This window comes from Rhinolophus ferrumequinum, chromosome 4 (genome assembly GCF_004115265.2).
Source record: "Rhinolophus ferrumequinum isolate MPI-CBG mRhiFer1 chromosome 4, mRhiFer1_v1.p, whole genome shotgun sequence".
Taxonomy (NCBI): domain Eukaryota; kingdom Metazoa; phylum Chordata; class Mammalia; order Chiroptera; family Rhinolophidae; genus Rhinolophus; species Rhinolophus ferrumequinum.
The window spans coordinates 61,307,037-61,331,069 of record NC_046287.1 but is presented as its reverse complement, the minus strand read 5'-3'; the positions used below and the strand labels follow the sequence as shown (position 1 = coordinate 61,331,069).

At 34.4% G+C, this 24,033-nt stretch overlaps 1 protein-coding gene across 9 annotated transcripts in view; it reads right to left on the bottom strand.

The window, feature by feature from the left end:
* The window catches only part of NSD3 (nuclear receptor binding SET domain protein 3), a 101,407-nt gene that overhangs the window by 33,651 nt on the left and 43,723 nt on the right, over window positions 1-24,033 (bottom strand). For 8 of the 9 annotated variants that reach the window (XM_033104177.1, XM_033104181.1, XM_033104183.1 and 5 more), the window contains 10 exons: window positions 22,460-22,614; window positions 20,095-20,610; window positions 18,362-18,482; window positions 14,258-14,358; window positions 12,096-12,141; window positions 9,061-9,191; window positions 8,550-8,678; window positions 7,813-7,939; window positions 702-899; window positions 58-231 (listed from right to left, as the gene is read on the bottom strand). In XM_033104177.1, the coding sequence (XP_032960068.1) occupies window positions 58-231; window positions 702-899; window positions 7,813-7,939; window positions 8,550-8,678; window positions 9,061-9,191; window positions 12,096-12,141; window positions 14,258-14,358; window positions 18,362-18,482; window positions 20,095-20,610; window positions 22,460-22,614 (1,698 nt within the window). Of the gene's footprint in view, window positions 1-57; window positions 232-701; window positions 900-7,812; window positions 7,940-8,549; window positions 8,679-9,060; window positions 9,192-9,557; window positions 11,182-12,095; window positions 12,142-14,257; window positions 14,359-18,361; window positions 18,483-20,094; window positions 20,611-22,459; window positions 22,615-24,033 lie in introns of those variants that run through there. The other variant, XM_033104185.1, reaches the window with a different exon arrangement.

Here is a 24,033-nt window from a genome sequence, read left to right as displayed (position 1 = left end):
TTTAAAGGGGAAATATGCCAATGAACTCAGAAAGACATAAAAAGGATTGACACTCACCTCTTGCACAAACGAAACAAAAGCCTACATTTACAGCAGAGGACGAATTACTGCTCCGTTTGGAATGATTACTACAGATGAGAATGTAGGAGGACACAAATATGCTTCCGGCAGCAATGCAAGCGTCTCCAGAGTGATAGGCTACTGGACATCTCAAACATCTCATCATACGACCTGTTTAAAGGTAAGTCAAAAGGGAATCTATGTACTAAGGTATCAGCTGGATACGTAAAATGAGATTTTTGGATTTGGGCTCTTTTGGATTTCCATGCAATGTTGATTATAGTAAGATAAAAATATTTTTCTCCATAGTTTGGTTCTGTCATTCCTATGCTATATGGCCCCTAAATACAGCGCCCATCTAGAGAACAAAGAAAAATTTATCTGCTCCATTGCTGGAGAGGTGGTAGTCTCCAATATGGCACCTGTTTAAGAGATTTCCAAGGGCAATTTTGAACATATGGAATTTTCTTCTCATGGTCTGAATTAGAACCTAATCTTTACTTATTATGCTATCTCTTGTGGCTGAGCTCTTATATCTACAGATAAACAGAGAGAATGCTTGATATTCTTTATAATGATATGCTGATTATTTGCGACTGAGCTTAAAAAATACTTTGTTCCCTTCCTTAGTTCTGTTTTACCTTTACTTGCTTTGTGGATATCTTTCTCCATAGAGCAGGCAGAGCAGCAGTGCTGGGGACAGCGGAATCCTTTTGATTCAAAAATGGCAGTGGGGAATTTGCGGACACAGGCTTCATGATAAAATTTCCCACAAGCACCGACAGAGCAACGCTTCACATCTGTACCAGACACCTTACATGAAAAACATGGATGCTGTCCTGGAAAATTGGTAAGGAACACAGATTAAATAAAATCTGATTAAAGCATATTCCTTTTAAATAGAAGCAGCTACTGGTATCAAAGAGCTACCCTCCCAAAAGAAATTCTATTATGTGTAAGATTTTAATACACAAAAAAAGGCATTGAAAATAAATGGTTAAATTAAAATACTATTTAACAAATTTTTCTAGAATTGATTTGCTATAGTAATTGATAATGAATTTAGAGATATAGCACTAAAAATAATTTAGATCTCCACTTCTAAAATTATTTCCATTAAAAACTCAGAACAGAATTTTTCAATACCTGAGAGCTGAGTGTGTCAAGGTCTTCCCAACACAGAACAAATGTGAAAAAAAAACTACCAGAGAAAAGACAGATTCCATTAATCACTTACAATTTCCATATGTACAGGGGTTAAGATGAAAACTCATAATCCTAATTTAAAAATGCAGAAAATTACAGCTAGACATCTTATTCAAACTGTGGAAAATTATGGACAAAGAAAAAATATTAAAATTACCCAAAGAAAAGAGAATTACCTTCAAAGAATCAACAGTAAGGTTGAGAGCTGACTAAAAGAGAAAAATGGAAGCCAGAAAATAACGGAATGTTATCTTCAAAGGGCTAAAAGAAAATTGTTACCAAGCCAGAATTGTATATCTAGTGAAAGCACTCTTTAAGAATGAAATGAAATCAATAAACACTGGGGAGGATTAAGAAAACCAAAAGTTGGTTCTTTGAAAAAGATGAATAAAACTGATATCCCTGGTAAGAGTCACTAATTTAAGAAAGGGAGAAAAATCAGCAATACATATTAACAATATCAGAAATTAAAAATGATACATCATTACAAATCCTACAAAGTTAAAAAGATAATAAAATAGAGATCACTACATTTTTGCCAATAAATTTGAAAATTTAGATGAATGGATTCCTAAAAACACAAAATTTACCAACACTGTCACAAAAATAGAAAATATAATTAGTTATATAAACTATTAAAGAAATTGAAACTATAATTTAAAAACTTCAAACAAAGAAAACTTTATGCCCCTGTGGCTCCACTGGTCAATCTGCCAAATATTTAAAGGAAGAAAGAGGGCCAATTAGAATAGAAAAAAAGGAAGGAACAAGTAAAAGACAAACAGGTATGGAAAAATACATGCAACAAAGATGACAAAGGATTATACTTTGTTATATAAGGAGTTCAAACATAGAGAAAATATATGCAACATATATAGCCAAGGTAACTAAACAAGACTTAAAAAGTACCATAAATCAATATAGAAATAAAACAGCCTAATAAAAAGTGGGTAAAGGATATGGACAATTTACAGAAAGCAGAAAGCCAATAAACAGGAAAAAATACTCAACTTCACTAGTAATCATATAAATGCTAATTAAAACCACAAGTAACATTTAAAAAACTCATCACATAGGAAAAAACATTAAAAGTTTGATAATATCAATTGTTGATCAAGGTATAGGGAAACAGATAACTCTTATGTACTGCTGGTAGGAGTTTAAATTGGAAGAAACTGCCTTAGAAGGAAACAAGGCAGTATCCATTTTTTAAAAAGTACATTCACTTTCTGTGACCTAGAAATTCTACTTGTGAAAAAAGCAGGTCGCAGAACAATGGTAAAATTCATTTTTATTACAACACACACAAAAATGTTTCACACACACACACACACACACACACACACACACACAGGTTTACTGGGCTATACACCAAACTGATAACAATGGTTACTTCTGGTGAGGGTTAGAATTAAGTAGGAGCCTAGGATTAAGAGTAGTGATCTATATTTTCATAACACTGTATTTATGTATTATTTGTGTTATTATATATAAATTTAAAATACTAACAAATAATAACACCTTTAACACTGCAATACATAAATGGACAAGACACATAAACAGATCATTCACAAGAGAGTCGATAAAGATACAAAAAAAAATGTTTAGTTGTAATCAAAGAACTGCAAATTACAACGTTTTTATTGTTTCGCTATTCTTTGAAAGTAATTCTTTTCTGTGGGTAATTCTAATATTTTCTTTGTCCTTGATGTCTGAATAAGATGTCTAGTTGTAATTAATTTTCTTTTTTATTAGGATTGTGTTTTACATATGGAAATTATAAGTGATTATTTATTGGCCATTTGGATATCATCTTTTGGGAAGTGTTCAAGTCTTCTGCCCATTTTCCTTACAATACTATAAAAAATCTGAAGGAAAAAAATAGAAGGAATAGTTTTTTGGTTTGATTTTTTTACGGAAAGTTAGATTTGATTTTGGAAGGACCTAACCTGTACAAATTGGTTGAATTATAAACGTTCTTTAAAATTAGTACTTACAACTGTGATGTTCAAATATTTGTGGGTTTTGTTTTTTATTACTGGTTTTGTTGTAGAAATAAAATAGAGTACAGCAGGGTTTTTGTTGTCCTGTTGCATATAAATAATTTCAAATTATATTCATGTAGACATGAAAGCAGTAGTATCGTTTTTGAATTAACTTTTAGAAATTTAAAATATTAAAAGAAAATTATTTTAAAGGTTAAGTGGTCTGACTTTCCAGCTTTGCCTAATGCATAAACTGACTGCTCTATGTAAAAATGAAATAGTTAAGGTTTCATTTGCAAATTGATCAAAATAAGTTTAACAGAAATGAAAATTGTTATAACAATGATACTGTTATATAATAGAGAGCTGAACTATCAGACCCCTTTAAGATTTATGCTTAGAGATCTAGCATGTGAATGCTTCCAATAAATACCCTCTTCTCACTAGGACATGGTCTTCATTTAGATTAAGTAAATAATAAGTAAAATGGCAGGTTACACATTTTATTTGAAAGGACAAATGAAAATGCTTTCTTTCCAGAAATCACATTTGTCTTAAATGATAGAAATAGGTAGTATAAGAACTTATTAGGCATGTATCTTGTAATATTTTTTATATGTAAAGTGCTTACTTTTTGATAAACAAAAGTTCCTAATTGACCTTAATAATGGTTTAAAGAATTTGAGTTTTCACTCCTAATATGTTGGAAGTGTACCAAATTGGTATTAAACTAATTTTCATGTAATAAATAAATCAAAAGCAATTTAAAAAACAAGTAAAAAGTACAGTTGATCCTTAAACAACACAGGGGTTAGGGGTCCTGACTCCCCACCCCGTGCAGCCAAAAATCCGCATCTAACTTTTGACCCCCCATAAAACTTAACTACTAATAGTCTACTGTTGACTGGAAGTCTTACCAATAACATAAACAGTCGGTCAACACATATTTTGTATGTTATATGCATTATTTACTATATCCTTACAATAAAGTAAGCTAGAGAAAATAAAATGTTAAGAAAATCATGAGAAAATATGCCTACAGTACTGCACTGTATTGACTGACACTGTAAGTTTGTCATCTGTTTACAAGAGGAATTGTCTGTCAGTACCTACATCAATATTGTCTTAAATGATACAAAACACTGTAGATGTTATATTACTAACTCTAGACATCAAAAATGGAAAGATAACGTGAAAAATAAATTCGTATTTATTTACAGGTGCAATGATTCATGCATTGATATAGAAGCAGCAGCAATATGATTGCTTCATGGTAGCCTAGTATGGGTAATTGATACGATTACTTCATGGTTGTAAGGAAACTTCCAAAAAAATTTCCAATATACAGTATTCATTGGAAAAAATCCATGGACTCAAGCAGTTCAAACCTGTGTTGTTCAAGGGTGAACTATAATTGTATTTTAAATTGTGGTTAAAATATACAACATAAAATTTACCATTTTAACTATTTTTGAGTATACCGTTCAGTGACATTAAGTACATTCACATTAATTTACGACCATCACCAGTGTCCATTGCCAGAATATTTTCATCAGCCCGTACTGAAACTCTGTACCCATTAAACAATAACTCCCCATTCCTCTCTCCTCACCCAACCCCTGGTAACAACTGTTCTACTTTACTGTTTCAATGAATTTCATCACTCTAGGTAACTCATGTAAGTGGAATCATATATTTGTCCTTGTGACTGGGTAATTTCACTCAGCATGACATCTTCAAGGTTCATCCACGTTGTTTCATGTATCAGTATTTATTTCATTTCTTTTTAAAGTTGAATAATATTCCATTGTAATATACATACCACATTTTATTTATCCATTCATCCATTGATGGACATTTGGTTGTTTCCACCTTTCGACTATTGTAAATAATGCTGCAATAAAGATGGGTGTACAAATACCTGTTTGAGTCCCTACTTTCAATTCTTTTGGGTATCTACCCAGAAGTGGAACTGCTGGATTACATAGTAATTCTATGTTTTCATAGTAATTCTAAATTTTTTTGAGGAACCGCCATACTGTTTTTCATAGCAGTTATACCATTTTACATTCCCACCAACAGTGCGGTGTTCCAATTTCTCCACATCCTAGCCAATACTTGTTTTTTTTTTTCATAATAGCTATTCTAATGGGTGTGACGTGGCATTTAATTGTAGTTTTAATTTGCATTTGCCTGATTACTAATGATGTTGAACATCTCTTCATGTGCTTATCGGCCATTTGTGTATCTTCTCTGGAGAAATGTCTATTCAAGTCCTTTGTCCAATTTTGAATTGGGTTGTTTATTTTTTGTTGAGTTGTAGGGATTCTTTATATATTTCGAATATTAATCCTTTGTGAGATATGCTTTTTGCAAATATTTTCTCTCATTTTGTGGGCTGCTTTTTCACTCCGTTGATAGTGTCATTTAGGGTACACAGTTTTCAATTTGTCTTTCTTTTGTTGCCTTTGCTATCATATCCAGGAAATCACTGCCAGTTCCAATGTCATGAAGCTTTTCCCGTTTTTTTCCTAAGAGTTTTATAGTTTTAGCTCTTATGTTAGATCCATGGATCTCTGATCCATTTTGAATTGTTTTTGAATATGGTATTAGGTAAGGGTCCAATTTCGTTTTTTTTCCCACATGTCGATATCCAGTTTTCCCAGTACCATTTGTTGAAAAGACTATCCTTTACCCACTGAATGGTCTTTACACCCTTCTCAAGAAATCATTTAACCATATATGTGAATGTTTATTTCTGGACTCCATATTCTATTCCATTGGTTTATATGTCTGTCTTTATGCAAGAATCGCACTGTAGCTTTAATTAATTACTGTAGCTTTGTATTAATTTTTGAAATCAGGAAGTGAGTCCTCCAACTTTGTTCTACTTAATTGTTTTTAAAGCAAATTTCCCTCTTAAATTTCTTAATAGATGTGTACCAAATTGGATTATATTTAACCTATGTTGGCAGAATACTGCTGGATTTTAGGGTTAGGAGAAGCCTTAAAAGAGTGTTTTAATACTGAGCTACATGGTCCTTTCTATCAGTAGTCTAAATCAGAGATTGCTAACTTATGTGCTTCAAGGGGCACATAAATGACTAGAGTGACAGTTTTAGAAAAAGGGAATGCTAGAGAATGTGAGAAACCAGGAGTACGTGCCTCACCCATGTTCACACATTCAAAACACATTTTGAGGGCCAAATAAAACAATGTGCAGATAATTTGACCCTGAGACTGCCAGTTGGCAAACTGTTCAAAAGTTTTACTAGAGTCTAAATGTGATGAATAAAACAGTATCTTATATAGGGAAAAATGTAAGTTATATGTTCAAAACAGCTTCTATAGCTTAATTTTTACATGTGTACGTATGAGAGAAAGAGAGAGTGTGTATGATACATGTTCTTCATCCTACCTTGTCAAGGGGTAGAAGGCAATGGGAAAGAGCAAGGATTCTGGGCTCAAGCTGCCTCCTGGGTTTAAATCCCAGTTTCATCATATGCTGTTTTTGTGACTTTGGGCAAGATACTAAACTAAATTCTCTAATCCTCATTTTCACCCTCTGTGAAATGAAAATAATAGTATGCTCCTCATTGTATTATGAGAACCAAATGAGATAACAGGAAAAAATGATTAGTGCTAACAGCACCTGGCTTGTATTAAGTGTTCAGAAAACAATTACCATTCCAGTGGATTTCAGAATATCTAAACGATTTTAGGAGGCATACTATCAAATAAAAAAGGAAAAAATCAATATATGAGAATCCAAATAAAGGGGGGAAAGGAGTAGGAAAATAATAAAGTATCAAGAGTAAGATCAGCATATCATAAATACTTGATATCCAGTTGACTCACAGTTCCTTCCTCATAGCAAAAACAAACAAAAAGCATACGAACATGGTTCATTAAAGCACTACCATGCTATCTCCAGTTGACTTTTCACTTGCCTTGTTACAGATTAAACAATTCTACTTCCTGCTTTCCATTACTTTAACTAGAATCATGGCTACATAGAGAAGAAATATAAACTTCCATATTTCTTTCTCTACAAATTATTTTGATAGGTGGTAGTCTATTTGGGGTAGGGTATAAGAAATAAATGGTGACTCCAAAACCCGCATGTTTAAAAAACAATTTCCAACAGCTCCATCTTTTCACTAAAAAAAATACCATCACCATGGTTACAGTTTGTGATTGACACATTCCAGTCTATTAAAGTCAAGGACTTTAAATCAATTTATTAAGCACATAAATTTCAAAGCCATCTGAAAAATAATTCACTCTACAAATTTTATATAGCTCTTTAGATACACCTCAATGATTTCATAAATTTTTATGATTAAGGCAATGATAGGACGAAATTTGACAATAATATTGCTAACTATTCTTTTGATCCTAGGAAGCCTAATCACCGAATGGTCTTAATTTATTGAAATACCTGTGGGACAGGAGGTTAAGAGCTACACAAAAGTGAAATAATTAGATATCATAGGAGATGCTGGCATTGCACATTCCTCCCTATCCATTTCTTCATATCTATCAAAATAAGTAAGCTTACCGGTTTTACATTCCATGCAGATGAACTTTCCATCAGGGAGTGATGTCAATCCCAGGCACTCCAGGTGAAAGTGTTTGCAGCACTCTCCCTCACAAGGAATCAGAGCATCACCAGAGCTTTCACAAATCTGGAAAATGGCAAAAAGCAGTGGTTCTCAAACTTTAGCAGGCATCAGAATCACCAGAGGTTTGTTAAAACACAGATTAAGGGGTCCCTTTCCTAGAGTTTGATTCAGTAGGTCTGGGTGGGGCCCAAGAATTTGCATTTTCAACAAGTACCCTGACAATACTGATGCTGCTGGTCCTTGGCCCGCACTGTGAGAACCACTGAATCAGATAACTACTTCCATATCCATATGGTATAAAGTTTAAAAGTCATATTTGATCTTTTACGATTCCTCCTTTGAAATCTGCATACTTCACAGGGCAAAGGAGTTTTCTGAAAAAAGGGTTACATATACATTAAAACTTAATACTAACTTAATTTTAAGAAAACATTTTTTCAATCAGTCGTCTGCCATTTACTTCCAATTATAATACAGTATCACAATGAAGACTGACATTTACATGTGAATAAGCATTCCAACTCAGAAAGGGGAAGAGCCAGAAATGGATTTTAGATCCATAGCTTTAAAGTAATCTTTAATTTAGAAAGATACTACCCTCTCCAACCAGGGGTAAGTATATTATTGGCAGAATATGATAGCAATTGCTTCAAGCTATAGGTCACTTGCTTACCTGACACACAGTGTCCTTCTTATTCATTCCAAAGCCTCTTCTTGACAAACTTGAATCCACAGACTGAACATCAGAAACGTCTGCATCTGCAGTAGCTGAAGGGCTATCTACTTGCTTTCCAAAGCCTACCTACACGGAAAACATAGCACATTTTTAAGAAACACAAAACAAAAACTTCCTCAAAGTTAAGTGCTATGAAAACCCTAGTAAGAGTTGTTTAAATAAACTTTGATACATTTTTTTCTTTCTTTCTGTAACACCTGGATACCATATGTCTAGTGTTTTGAGAGAAACCCCAGTTAAAATTAAAAAACAAACTATGCTTCTCTTATGTGAGAGATCAGCAAAATTAAGACACTCATAGTTACAAAATAATCAAAATGATTTCTTCACTATGGATATTTTTTTAAATGCCCATTCTCCCCAAATAAGTCAGGCAAAGCAATATGCATGTTAGTTGGTTTGGCAAAGCAAAAAAGAGCCCTGTGCTCAGACCCTTGAACATATTTACCTGTAGGTCACTCAGGCCTCTAGAATCGGAGTCAGATGTGTCTCTGTATGCTGAACTAGTCATTTCTACATCAGTTGAGGCGCGACTCCTTTTCTTTAGAGGTTTACAGGAATCTGAAATCTCGCTGGCACCTTAATACAATACACCGAAATTAATCCTAAAATAGTGCTTAAAGTTTGTTTTATTTTTGTGGGAGAATATTTCTTTCCCCAAACTCATCTGTAGTGTGAAAAAAGCACAGCTCTCTTTGTAACATTGAAGTCACGAGTCAAAAAACTTCGTAAGCTTCTGACCTTCCTGATAGTGATTTAATTTACAACCGCTCTATCAAAGCATTTAATTCAGTGCTCCTGCTCTAAAGCTATTTTCAGTCAACAGAGCCCAAGTTCGAACCTAAAAACCAATTCTATCAAAACTGTAGGATAGCTGATTTATTTGGAGCAATCCAAAAGAAACACTCGATTTGGAGGGGAAGACATAAAACCCAACACACTGTGTAGCTTACAAATATGGTTGCAGAGACATCTCCATCTTGTTTTTATTAGGGATGTGACAAATCTTTGATTTGTATTCGATTCGTACACGGATAGTGCCATTTTCCCCGGAATTTTGCAATTTAGTTGATTATTACCCCCCAAATAAATTTTGGATGTTCTTAATTGTTCAGAGATTTCCTTGGTGAAGTGTCATTTATTGTGACCATTAACAAGTGCTGCAGCACATCTACATATGTCATGCCATTTAGGAGGCACATTGCTGAGGGTTGTAAACAGACAATCAATGTTCAAGTGCAGCCAAATCACGAAGAGCTGGATGAGAGGCCTCTAAGTGGAATTTGCGGAATAAATATATATATATATTTAGAAAAAAAAAAAGGCAGAGAATAGTGTGGAATTTTTTTTTAAAACTGTGTGTAATACAAATCCAGCCAAAACAATAGTGCAAAAAGTTACAAAGCAACAATCTCTTGGGCTAATGCAGTATAGGCTATACAGAAACAGCCACGATGAAATGTGCAGATCAGGCACAGTGAATACCAAGGAACCAAGGAGACGGTTAATATTTCAACCCACAGTTTGTGTTTTGGATTTTTCCCCCCAAATTTCCATACAACAGACAGACATCTAGACCAGCCCAGCAAGCTATGGTGGAAGTGTGCAGTCCAGAAGAGACCATGGAGACACAAGTCTCCTGAGGCCATGGAGATCCGCAACAGGCTGAGTGGGAGTAGCACTTGGTGTATAGCCATGTTCTGTGGTGGAGGATGTGGGTCTCTTTAGACTGCTCAGATTACTGGAACCTCGTTATCACATCCCATTCTACAAGTTTTTCACTGAATGTTTCCTTACATCTATAAATGAGGGTGCCTGCCCACGTTAACGCTGATTAAAAAACACAAGTACACAAATCTAGCTCCTTCATTGCTGGTGTATGGACCCAGAACACCACAAAATATTTCCTTGGCCTAAAAGATCACTGGATTAACAAGGAGTTTTAACAGAGGAACAGGAGTGCTGTACTGAGAGGCTTTCGAAGGGAAACACAGGTACCGCCATTTCCGATGAGTTTCTGAAAATGTTAGAAAAATGACAGACTGCCAAAGACAGCTGCCATGCTGTTCTCCATGATAACGGCACTAATATTAAAAAAAAATAAGAGCTTTTAATGATTGTAATGTATACAGTTTGGGCTGTTTGGCAAAACCCTGCAGATGTGCATTAATGATGCTTTATTTAAAAACAAAAAAACAAAAACAGTCCATGTTGAAATCGATCAGTGTAAGTTAAACGGTGGTTTTTAGGCTGGACCCATGATTTAAGCTGTACCCATCCAGCTCAGACCAAAAAAAAAAAAATCATTTGAATGTTAAAGCAATTGTTCAGAGTCTTGAAGAAGAAACCAGGCAGGAAAATGCCAATAATGATGATTGGCAAAATCAAAATTGAAAACAAAGAAACTGTTTATCGAGCCGCCGACAAAGAAATCTTGCATGGAGACTACAAGTCTGGAGTTTCTGGGATGAAATTGTACAGGAATCTCAGTCCACAGTTTCCTCAATCGCTGCGGAGACGGAGCTGTCACTGAATCTGACAGAGCCCTGCACTCCCCGGTCCGCCGACCCTGTGGAATGGTGGAAACACAACGCAATCAGGCCTCCTAATCTCGCAGCGATCGCGATGTCTTTTCTTGGAGCTCCGCCAAGCAGTGTTCCCTCCGAGAGGCTGTTCAGTTCTGCTGAGGATCTCCACGGAGACCATCGCTGCAGACTTCTCCCCGAGAATGCAGAGAGGCTGGTGTTTTGTTTTTTTGTTTTTTAAATAAATAATGCAATTTGCCCAGAGTAAACTACAGGTATTAAATACAGTCTGAATGATCTCATCAAAAACGCACGAATCATGCTATGGAGTTTGTACTGTAGTCAAATTGCACACAGAAAATACAGATATAAGTTTAAGGTTTCTTAAACTTTGTGCATATCTCAAATAGACTTGCATAAGGTCATCTAATAATGGCCATAAATATGCTATGAATCATTTTAATTTACGAAAAGATTTTACAGCACTGTAAAAATAAACGTGGAAAGATTTTTTTCAATCATGTTGTCTTGTCTGATTTGTCATAGTCCATGTTTGACAAACATTAACAGCTACTATTCGGTATTCAGTCGAATACCAAAAAAAGTGGATTCGTCACATCCCTAGTTTATAAACCAGTGAAACCCCAGAATTTATGGAGAAAAGTTGGAAACAGTACCAAGTCTATGTGGTGTTTTCCAATTTACTAAAACAAATGAGACTTTTCACATGGAGATACAGAATAAGATCACTCTAAAAGTCACACACAGACACATACACACACACACACACACACACACCACACACCCCCCCCCAGAGAATACTTCAATTTCACACAAATTATTGACTGAAAAGCAACAACAATGATTTACAGAGACAAACAAAAATACATGAAGTACAAATAATTCTTTAAAATTGGTTTTAATCAAGGAAATGCAAAGCAACATTATAGTGACTCACCTTTCTGTAATCCGGTCTTCACTGTAGCCTGAGGAACTGTTTCAACCTGTTTGGACAGAAAAATATGGCATTAACAAGGAGTTTTTTTCCACTTTTGATTAATAGAGGGAAAAAAAAAATACTTCCATCAATCTAAGTCACGATGAATGAATTAATGTATCTGAATCTGAACTCAGTCCCATCTTCTGGGTAAAGTTCTCTGTCTCAAGGTCAGGGAGGGTTTAAATCCTAGCTGCCTGTGCTGAATACCAGGTGACAACGCACAGCCACATGCTTGCTAGCAAACTTTTCCCACCATTCCCTTGGTCGATGAAGAAAACAAGATTACTTTCCTCAGTGTCTGGGAGGCAAGAGAGGGGTTGTTTCTGCAACCAGCCCCGATGTTGCTATAAAACCCCTCCCGCCCCAAAGACGTTAGGATAAATTTTTACTTACTATGATACTCAGGTTAATGTAACTCACGCCACTTTAAGACCCTTCCGCGCCTGCACTCACAGCTAAGTTGCTGGGAATCAGGACCCTCTCTGTAGAGAGTGCTACAGGGCTCCATACAGCTGGAAGCTCAATACTTTTGCTGCTAGTACAAACTTAATAAGTTTGTGATATTGCAAAAGCACTTTCTTGAGTGTCTTATGAACAGTGTCTTGATCCTACATTAGGAGAGCGAGATCAGAAGTTATTCTGCCAATGTATATGTAAAACACGTGGTAATTTGAGGATTAACCATTGGAATTAAAGAAAGGATGCTGTTTGGAGGAGTTCCTGTTTAAGCTATGAACTGAATTTTATGTTTCTTTAAGATGTGGTGAAATATGCATGTTGAAACACATTTTGTAAATATTTAAGGATTGTTCTAAGCTTTTTAAAAAAATTTTTATTTTTTTTACAACAGGTAAAAAAACATACAACAGAAGCGCTTTTATAAGATACAATTAGTAATACAAATATAAAATCTTCTAAACAATCACTGGTATTGTTCTACTACTAACTATAACACAGTGGCATTAACAATTTGTCCCATTTTTGTACTCATTCTGCTTATTAATTTTAAACTGACTGGTCACAGACTGAATTTGGGAACCAGCTGGCAAAATCACAACTTAATTTGGGTGATGAATACTGTAGACTTGCAAGACCTTAGAAAGATTTTTTGGAATATAATTTCCTAAGTATGAAAGTTAATTATGATAAATGAATGACAAATTAGTATATTATCTAAATTTTAGTTAAATATTTCTGGGAAAATTGTTTTACATGCTTGATGATACCATAGAGCACCCACAAAGTCACCTTTTAAGTTTGTAAGTTTAAAATTATGAAAGAAATAATAGAAGTTCACACTCTTCCATATTAATTGGTTTTAAAAATATAAAACTTATTGGAACTAATACCATTCAGAATCCTTTTTGTTTAATAACAGCTGCCTTGGCTATAAAAATGGATATTCTTTCACTTTAAAAAAATTCTGACTGTGAGTTTAATTAAAGGGAGTATGGTTTCTAAAAATTTCTTTGAAAAGGTAATTTAATATGAATATAACACACTGATTAGATTGGTTTAAGACCCTTTAGTCAAAATGCCCCTCCTCTTTTTTTTTTTTTTTTTTTTTTTTTTACTTAAATAGTGTTTATCTGATAACCTAATAACAGATGAGTGTCAGTCCACTGGGAAAATAACATTCCAAAAAATCTGTGATACCAACAGAAAAACCAGATCATCTATGATTATGCTTCTTAAATATAATTCTAGTACTTAAATTAATTTGATTTGTTTAAAAAATAAAAACAATACATACCAGCAGCTTAAACCAAAAATCAAAGAAAAAAAAGGGAACTCAATGATGGTTCCAAATAAAAATCATGAAAACATGAAATCATTTTGCTCTTAACAGAAATTTCAAAATAAATGTGAGGAATTCCTTAAGAGTCTTGCACCACTGGCTTCCCATCTCCTGAAGCCTGATTGTTTTCTGTGAAAATGCTTGAAGCAGAATCACAGGATGGTTGTATTAGAATTGGGTACTGGAATTCACCAGGGCCGAAGCATAAGATAGTCCAGAAAGGAAACCCAGTGTGGGGAAAGTTTCTTTCTTTTAAGATACCAATATAAGCCACAACATTTACAAATACAATGTTTTAACTCTCTACATGTAGGAAGCCAACCTGCTCCTTTTTGATCTTCTTCTTTGGCACAACCTCAGTGGATTTCTCTGATTCAGAACGAGTTCTAATTGATCTTCTCTGTTGCTTTTTTTCTACTGAGCCTAAGAGACGATTTAAAGAAATAAACAAATGATTGAAAACTCATTTAAGGATGCCTCGACATTTATGTAATTAAGATTTGACCAAATTCCCTACTTTCTTTATCCATTTCTTTTGGTCTTTTAATTATAAATCACTAAAAAGCTATTAAATATTTGGGAGCACATAAAAATTTTTATAGATCAAATTATAAAGGCTCATAGGCTGAGACTGGGATTCATAAAAGACTCTAAATTATACAAATTAAGAGACTAGAGCTTTTAAAATTATAGTCAAACTAAAATAGCAGAGACATAGTTTAGTTTTAAGGCAGATAAACACATTTAGGTAATTATAATTCAAGGGAAAAAGGGACTGAAGGCATGGAGGAAAATGACTTTATACTCATAGTTCACATTAGGAATTATTGGTTCAAAATTCAATCAGTACTACATATTTTGCATTTTAACAAATGAATTAAATTAATTCTATGTATCAAATGCTTAACAGTGCACTTATACAAGTTTTCCTATTGTTATATTATTAACAACGAAAAGGAAAAAGCAGGAAAGGCACAAAAATGCTGACCAAAACTAAATCATTACTTTGGTTATCAAGGGACTTGTTATACTTTAGAAATAATTAGTCATGGAAAACTAGCTGAAACAAATCATCAAGCTTTTTCATATTAAATGGTAAAATAAGAAACTATTAAGATTTTTAAACAGTAAAATTCTTGGAAGGTAAACTAAAGAAAACTCACATGGACCCCAATTTGCAAAGGATAAAACAGATTGAAGACCACAACTTGAAAGAACACTAAGTCAGGAATGATTCCATTCTGTAACCCTGAGAAGAATGATACCTTCAGTGCAGCTATTCTACATCTTTTCAGTGCTTGGACCACCTAAACGATCCTTCCTAGATAATAAACACCTTTTGCTTGCCGTATCAGAAAGCTGATTAGACCTCCTGTAAAATCTGGCAGAAGCTACTTCAAAAAAGCCTTCAGATCACCTGCATATTATTTGGTTTTATTGTTTTTGTCTATATGTAAAAGGCTTCCCTTCCCTCCCCTTAGTTCAAGGCTAAAACAAGGAAGAATCCAACTACTTTTGTTCTGGGGAAGGAGTAGGCAGTTTCATAATATATAGTTTCTGAATTGTGGTTAATTGATTTCTAGCAGAGAAGTCACAAATGAAGTTGCTAGCTCCTTCCTTTATTCTCACTCTTCTCCTTACACTGATGAAAATATTTACCAAAACAACAGATATCTACCCTCAGAGGCACCTGAGTATCCCAGAGATCCATACTTTAGTGTGATCATCAATATTCAAGTACCTACCAGGGAAGAACAACATATAGATAGAACTGCTTAAAACAAACAAAAAATCTTGTTTTGAGGATGATAACAGAATTGTTCCATCAAGTACAGATGATATTTGATCTACTGTCTTACGGAAGATAAGGCAACATGACCTCTTAAAATTATTCTGAAAGCTACCTTAAGAACATAAATGCTACTACATCTAAAACCACTAAAAAGTATTGTTTATGGTCTAAAAGAGGAGAAAGTGAGCATCTCTGGATTTGGAAAACAGCTTAGAAATCTGGTATAAATACAATTCTGCAAACCATAGAAATGTAGCAGTGTCACGGTCTATGTATCTCCTAAGTTTACTAGGAAAAAGCTCAAGAATTCTCCCTGAGTAGTTAACACCAACTGAGATGACGATGCAATTCATTTCTGAAGGGAGATCAAATCTCTTTTCTGACTTTTCAACTACAGGCATACCTAGGAGATATTGTGGGTCAGTTCCAGACCAATGCAATAAAGTGAGTACTGCAATAAAGCAAATTGTAATCTTTTTGCTGGAGGTAGGGGTCTTACTTTTAATTTGGAAAAAACACAAACCTTTGTGAAGCACAATAAAGTGAAGATATGCCCATACTAAAGTTATTTTCACAAGAAGCAAAATGGTCATTTAAAGTGACAAAATATGCTTATCAACTACTGCTGGTATCCAAATTTAAACCAAGGTCAAAGCTTTAAAACACTCATCATATTAAGATTCCAACATCAATTTACAACCTAATCACATGTGCCTGCTTAAGGAAGGAACTGTGTGCTTTTTCCAGATATAAAGAATTATAACCTTCCACTTAAAAAAATAGTAAAGAAAAAAATCATAGAACTTAAATCTTACAATGAAAAGACTACATGAAAATAAAATGTTCAGTAGCTGAGGGGAAGGAAATAACCAACTCCATTCAAAATAAAAGTATAATATTTAAGATCAGTCATATTATATGAAGAATTTACTTTCTCTCTAGTTAGAATATAAATGTTTAAATAAAGATCCTCCTAGTCTAAGAATCACATTTAAATTCAGATAAATTACCAACAGTATAGTGTAAGGAAAGAAAATAAAACTGATACACCTAACTATGGAGAGCTGAAGCCAAAAGATACATTCAATATTCAAAGAAGGGAACAAATATCTTCAATTATCACTAATAAATGCAAAATATCCTAAGTCTATTTATTCACTCCTTCAACACTGTAATTTCACTTTTTAATATTATTATTTTATGAATGTAGCTTTATTAATTTGAATATTTTTTTCTTTTTTATTATTAGTTTCAGGTGTACAAAATAATGTACTAGACACCCTCACAAAGTCACTTTTTTATATAGTATTTTGAAATGATAAAAGTTGCAAGTCTGATTGGACTTTGCTACTCCCCCAACTTTAATGAAGATTCCTTTCTCAACTCAATTTTGGATAAAGGCATACTGTTTAATATGCCCCCTCAATATATGCCCCATCTCCTCTGCCACCACCTTTCCCTGTCCTGCAGCCTCATTCCTTTTGTTTTCTTTCTTTTTTTAAAAAAATTGAAGTTTATTGGGGTGACAATTGTTAGTAAAGTTACATAGATTTCAGGTGTACAATTCTGTAATACATCATCTATAAATCACATTGTGTGTTCACCATCCAGTCAGTTAGTGGGTGGTGAACCATATATTTGATCCATCACCATATATTTGATCCTTTTTTTTTTAAAGAAAGCTATCCCTAGTTGTTTCCTGAACAATGATGTTTTTATTTAGATTTTATAATGAGAATCTTACTCAAAATTTCCCTTACAAAAATATTTACTCCTTTCCTTAGTGTCACTCAATCACAGGTTTGCCTGAGTTACTAATGATTCAAGATTACTATTTCAGGTCTTAAGACTTTAATTCTTCTAGAGAGTTATTTGGTCACTTGTTAGATCACAAAAAAATTTTAAAAGAACAAAGTGAAACAAACATCTTTCTCCTAAACTAAGCTAGTTTGATATGTAACTTTTTTCTTGATGGCTGTATGAAGCAGTAATACTGTTATATAAACCAAACCTACCGGATACTCAGTTAAACCATAAGGTCCTTAGAAAGCCAGTCTCTTAATAAAAATTACTTTGACTATTCCAAAGGCACAATTTTACTGAATATAGGCATTTCTGTTATAAGCAATATAGCTTGAATTTCAATGCATGGTATCTGTTCATCAGAGAACAGATTACAGTAGGAGGGTTGTGCCCTAGGCCCCTTAGCTACTAACATAAAGCACAACTAAGACTAATGAAAAGAGAGTGTGCATCTTCCAAGTTGTTTCTAATAGGGAATAAAGGAGGAAATGGCAAGAATGTGTTGGAAGAGTAAAGCTGTTATTCTCATGCAAAAAGAGATAATCAAAAGGTCCATTTACTCAGGTATGTGCAGATTTTATAACTACACTCTTTTAATTATAAAACACTCCTATTACGTAAATTCCTGTAGGAAAAACAACTATTACCATGAATAGCTCTCAAGCCCCTAAACAATTTTTTCTTATTCAAATAATTGCTTTTATAGTTTGATTTTTTAAAATGTAACTTGATTTTGATAACTCAAAGTTTCTTAGGAACATACCTACCATGCTATAGCAGAACAGAACTATGACCTCAAAATGCATCTGTATACTTTTCATTCATACCTACCTGTAGAACCAGATGTTGCTTCAGATATATTCTGAGTTGCCTTTTCATTTCTCTGGTTTGGTGTAGAAATTATAAGTCTGTCTTGTCCCCTGACACTTATCTCCGTTTTGTTACCAATTCCCTTCAAAATAAGGCAAATTTAAAATTAGGTGATTACCAGACAATGGCATTATTGGCTTATAAAGATAGTTTAAGACTATAATTTGCTTGTATTTTATGTGGTCTTGATTGCAGCAATTTATTATCTTACTATTATCAGAACAATTTTATTAAGTTATCAGGATTATTTCAAAATGCGCAATGAGATTATGTGGGGAAAAAACCTCTAAGTCCAGATGATGAATGTCACTAAAAAATTGAGTACGTATCACTTAATTTTCTGTCAAAAACCAAGTATTTCCTGGTCTGAATAGTCCCTCACTTTACTCGTATCATAGTAAGAGAACACTAGTCATTTTCCTTTGGTAAAATACCCTATGCACAGATGAAAATGTCAACAAATCTTGAAAGACAAAAACATCCACAGGCGCAGAAACATGTCACTCCTGGTGACCAAAATGTGCGTCCAACAAGCAACTTGGAGCAGAAAGAAAGCAAATACAATTACAGTTCTGTCTCATTTTAGGTATTTCAATGAAATAAAGGAATGATTTATAAATATGTATGTATTTTTAAAACCTTTACTTATAAAAGGTCAGTTTTATCTCCAATTTCATTTAAATAGCACTCTCTGGAGGGGGATGACAAAAGCTTCATTTGTGTATCTAAAAAAAGGTAACAACTAGCTCCAATTTGTATTCAAAAAAGATGCAGAATATTCATTTGCTATTCAAAGCTATCAGCAGAACCAAGGGGGGACTGTAACAAGTTTTTCCAAGCAGCTTTAGCCTTAATGAAATCAGTTGAACCTATAGGCAGAAAGAGGTTAAGAGAGGACCATTAGACTTCTCTCGGAAAATATATCACTAATAAGGCATACCTATATTTAATTATTTTAATGTGCCTATGACAAAACATTGCAGAAATACAGAATTCTTTAAGAGTGCACATCCATGAGGTGCCACTAAATTGAATTCACAAGCCCACAATTGTGGTATTGGTGGGGAGCACGGGTAGTAAAGAGGTCCATGAGTGAATAAGTATTACAAATCTCATGAAGAGTTTTAAAGTCTTAAAACTAAAGTATAAGTGCCCTAAATGGAGGCCCAGGGCTGGCTGATGGAGACATTCAGATTCACCTCAGACCCAAGCTATCACCACAGGTAATTGTTAAAGAACTAACATAGTTCTGGTATTTCTCTAAAATGCATTAGATATCCCAAGGCAACATGAGCCAAACAGATCAGCAGGTACAATTATTACAATGGTTAATTCAGATAAATAACAAAAATGGTTTAAAAAGAAACACACTTTTCAACTAAGAAAAACTATACAAACTAGAAATAGGCAAAGTGCCTATTTTTTCCCCATGACTTTAGGGAGCTAGCCTCAATTTTGGCTGCACAGCTCAAGATTAATCTAGTACAGATGGGGCTATTACAAAACGGGGGAGGGAGAAGAAAAGCAGCCTTATTGCCAATGTCTTCTTTGCCCCCTCCTGAACAAATTGGCCATACATTTCAAATGCAGTGGATAAAAAGGGTATTTATGTTATGACTGTGTTATCTTTTAAATGCCAGGGCTCACACTTATTAAATACTGTTTCCCAAAAAAACCATGAAAAAAGGAGGTACCTTCGTTGAATAAACAAATTGATCGATAAATTTCCCATCTCCTGTAGCATTCTGAAGAGCAAACACTTGTTCAATTTTCACAACTGGAGACATGTTACACTTCTGCAAATCCAGGCTCCCTTTGTGCATTGTAATGGAAGCTGGTAAGGATTTCCTTGCTGCTGCTGTTTTCCAGGCAATTTTAACAGGGGGTGGTTCGTCCTCTTCCACACTTGTATGCCGCCTCTGGCTATGTCTCCGAATTTCAGTACTTGATAGTGAGGAGGCCACCTCACCTGCATTGGTCTGTTCCGGCTGAGTATTCAGCACTGATCTTGGTCTCCGGGTTTTTTTAACTTCGGCTTTGATGGTGACATTCTTTTTTGCTTGGGATAAAGCCTCCTCAGGCTGTTTATCAATATAGATAAAAGTATACTGTTCTATTCTTTCCTCTCGGGTCATTTTCAATGCTTTCTCTGCATGGGCAATGCCAATATCCCACTGAGCACGTTCTCTCTGTGGTCGGGGTTTCCGAATCTTTAAAAAGAGATACAGGCTTTATGGGACACACTTTAATCTATCATGTACACTTAAAACAATAGTATTCCCATATGAGCCTGTCATCTTTCTAGGTATTCATAAATATCTTCAGAGTCTTCAGTCAAATCAATGAAATGTGCTAACTCCATAACTCTGACAAATCGGTATTACTATCAGATGACATGCAGGTCTATGCTTTTATATATCCTTTGATGACTCTACTGGGCAAGTCCCTTAAAGAAGTAGTCATCCTTCTCACATCATATTCATAAAGCAGTAATAAGGACAAAGAAAAGAAAGATTACAGAAATGATTGCTTTCAGTGGCCAATAAAACACTAACATTAAGAATGACACAGTAGGGTCGACCGGATGGCTCAGATGGTTAGAGCGTGAGCTCTGAACAACAGGGTTGCTGGTTCAATTCCCGCATAGGATGGTGGGCTGCGCCCCCTTCCTGCAACTAAAGATTGAAAAGGGTGACTAGACTTGGGGCTGAGCTGCGCCCTTCACAACTAGACTGAGGCATAACGATTTGGATCTGATGGGCCCTGGAGAAACACACTGTTCCCCAATATTCCCGAATAAAATTAAAAAAAGAAAAGAATGACACCCTAAGAGTCCAGGGTGCTACAGAGCTCACAACAGAATGAAGAGAAAGGGGAGCGCCCCGAGGAACAAATGTAAGTTGACAAGACATAGCAAAGTAGGAATGTATGAAAGAAAAAATAAACCTGAATCAGTTTCCACAGGTCTCTGTGTCCAGGCTTGATCACAAGACTTTGGATTGGCAAGGCAGATAAGAAAACTTTAAATAAAGGTACGTGAGATGACCCAAGTAATTGGGAATTATCCAGGTTAGACTGAGGTAACCAGAGATTAGGGAATTAAACTCTGAGATTGTATAGTATACATCAAACTCTGATGTTTAAATCTGTAAAATGTAAGTCTGATAAAATTAATCAAAATCCCCTGATTACATTTAACTTTGAAAGTGTAAAAATATAACAAATTTCTGAATCACAAGAGACCCTCACTGAAATTAGTTAAATTTAAAAATCTCAACCAGAGTATCAAGAGTTCATGGCAAAACTCTAAAATGTCCACCATCACACCAAACATATTTCTTAGATCACTTGTGTGACCTTGATTAAGCTTTCTGTGCCTCAACTGCTTCATCTGCAGAAACAGGAATAGTATCTACCTCATTTGTTATGAAGATTAAATGAAGTAATATATACAAAACACTTAAAACAGTGCCTGTCTCACAGTAGGTGCTCACCAAATATTTTTCAAACTTTACTTTCATAAAAAATTTTGCTAAATAGGGGCGGCCGGATGGCTCAGTTTGGTTAGAGCACAAGCTCTTAACAACAAGGTTGCCAGTTCGATCCCCACATGGGCCACTGTGAGCTGCGCCCTCCACAACTATATTGAAACAACTACTTGACTTGGAGTCGACGCGTCCTACAAAAACACACTTAAATAAGTAAAAGTTTAAAAAAATTTTGCTAAATAAAAGTAAAGGGGAATTATGGAAAGAACACTGAAACCGGGGGGAAAAATCTACGTTTCACTAGCATCTACTAGACTTAACGTACATTAATTCAATTCAAAACAGAATCCAACATTGTATTAAGCAGACAGTTTTTAATAGTATTATGTTGTTTATGACATATAAAACTTGTTGATACACTTACAATAAATTAACATTAGACTCAAAAGAGTTAAAATAATAAATCATTCTAACAATGGTCTGAATTCAAATATAAAGTCTGAATTCTACTAAATTATGAAGTCCTTTAAAAATCATATTTGATTAATAATGTGAACATACTGTCAGTTACCTTTTGTTTCTCAGAGTGATTACTGGCTTGTTTGGTTGCCTCAGCGAGTAATTCTTCATACTGTTTATGACCTTTATACTCTCGGACCCGCTTTTCATGAACCCATGCTCTCTCTGGCTGGTTGCTGAAAAACTGGACGTGATATTCTCGGGCACCTGAAAGTAAAAATCCTTATTAACCATTTCAGAACATAAACATCCACATATACTTTGCCAAAAACATAAACCTAAGCCAGATTCCCTAGTATTACTCCTATTAGAATTTGTACATTTCGGATTGTCCAAAGATATAATCCAACACCTATCAATTACACAACTAATAGTTATAGTAAAAAAAATCACCCCAAATGATTAAAATTAGTTCAGCAAATTTTAAGAGAAAGAAAATCAGAAATTCTGCTGATTATCAGACTTGTTACCTTGGTTACACACTTATTTTTATATGCCTCAAACCTTTTTACAATATTTTCTTGGACTTTTAAAAGCCAAGTGCTCATCACATCGCTTTTCTAGCTGCATAAAGTGTGGTGTACAGACGGGGGCGTAAACAGGGGGGGCGTGGAGGAGAGGCCACTGAGACTCTTTCAGGGATCCTATGAGATCAAAACTGTCTTCATAATAATACTAAGATGTTATTTGTCTTTTTCACTATGTTGACATTTGCATTTAATATTGCAAGAGCAATGGTGGATAGAATGCTGGCATCTTGGCATAAATAAAAGCAATGAGTGACACCAAACTAGGGCTGTATTCTTCACAGCCATACACTAGCAGTTAAAAAAAAAACAAAACAAAAAGAAAAAACCAATTTTACTTAGTGTTCTTGATGAAGCAGTAAAAACAATTAATTTTACTAAACCTCAACCCTGGAATAGACGTCTTTTTAATATTCTGTGCAACAAAATGGGAATTATGCATACAGGACTTTCTCATGTAGAAGTATGATGGTTATCTTAAGGAAAAAGTACTTGTGTGACTGCCTGAATTGCTGCAAAGTGAACTGGACACTTTTTTATGGAACACCCTTTTCACTTCAAAGGATGACTGACAAAAAAACTGATTATTTGAACCTGAGCATATGGTAGATTATGTCCTCAAAAACGAATAAAGCAAGTTTGTCACTTTAAGAGAAACAACTGACAATATTTGTTGTCAATAATAAAATTTGATCTTTCAAGCAAAAATGTTAGAATTTAAAAAACTTGTGGTTGACCCTATTAGCTTTCTAACTTCCCAATAACCAAAGAATTTTCTGATGAAATAAGTGGTATTAACTAATGTGATTTAAAAAATTATCTATAAAGAAATGGGTCAACATTTGGAAAGATATGCATGACTTGGTAAACCAATATTTTTTAAGTGCCCAATGTATGATGTTAAAAACAATCATGAAAGGTAAAAGATGCACTGAAAGTGCAAAACAGAACCAATGGATTTTAATGTAACAAAGCATAAAAAGTTTGTTGATATAATTTCAGATTCCAGAATACAATGAAGCCACCACTTCTTAAGTTTTGGTGTAAAAACAAAAAATAGATCCACAATTATCTGAAAAGGCTATTAAAATACTCTTCC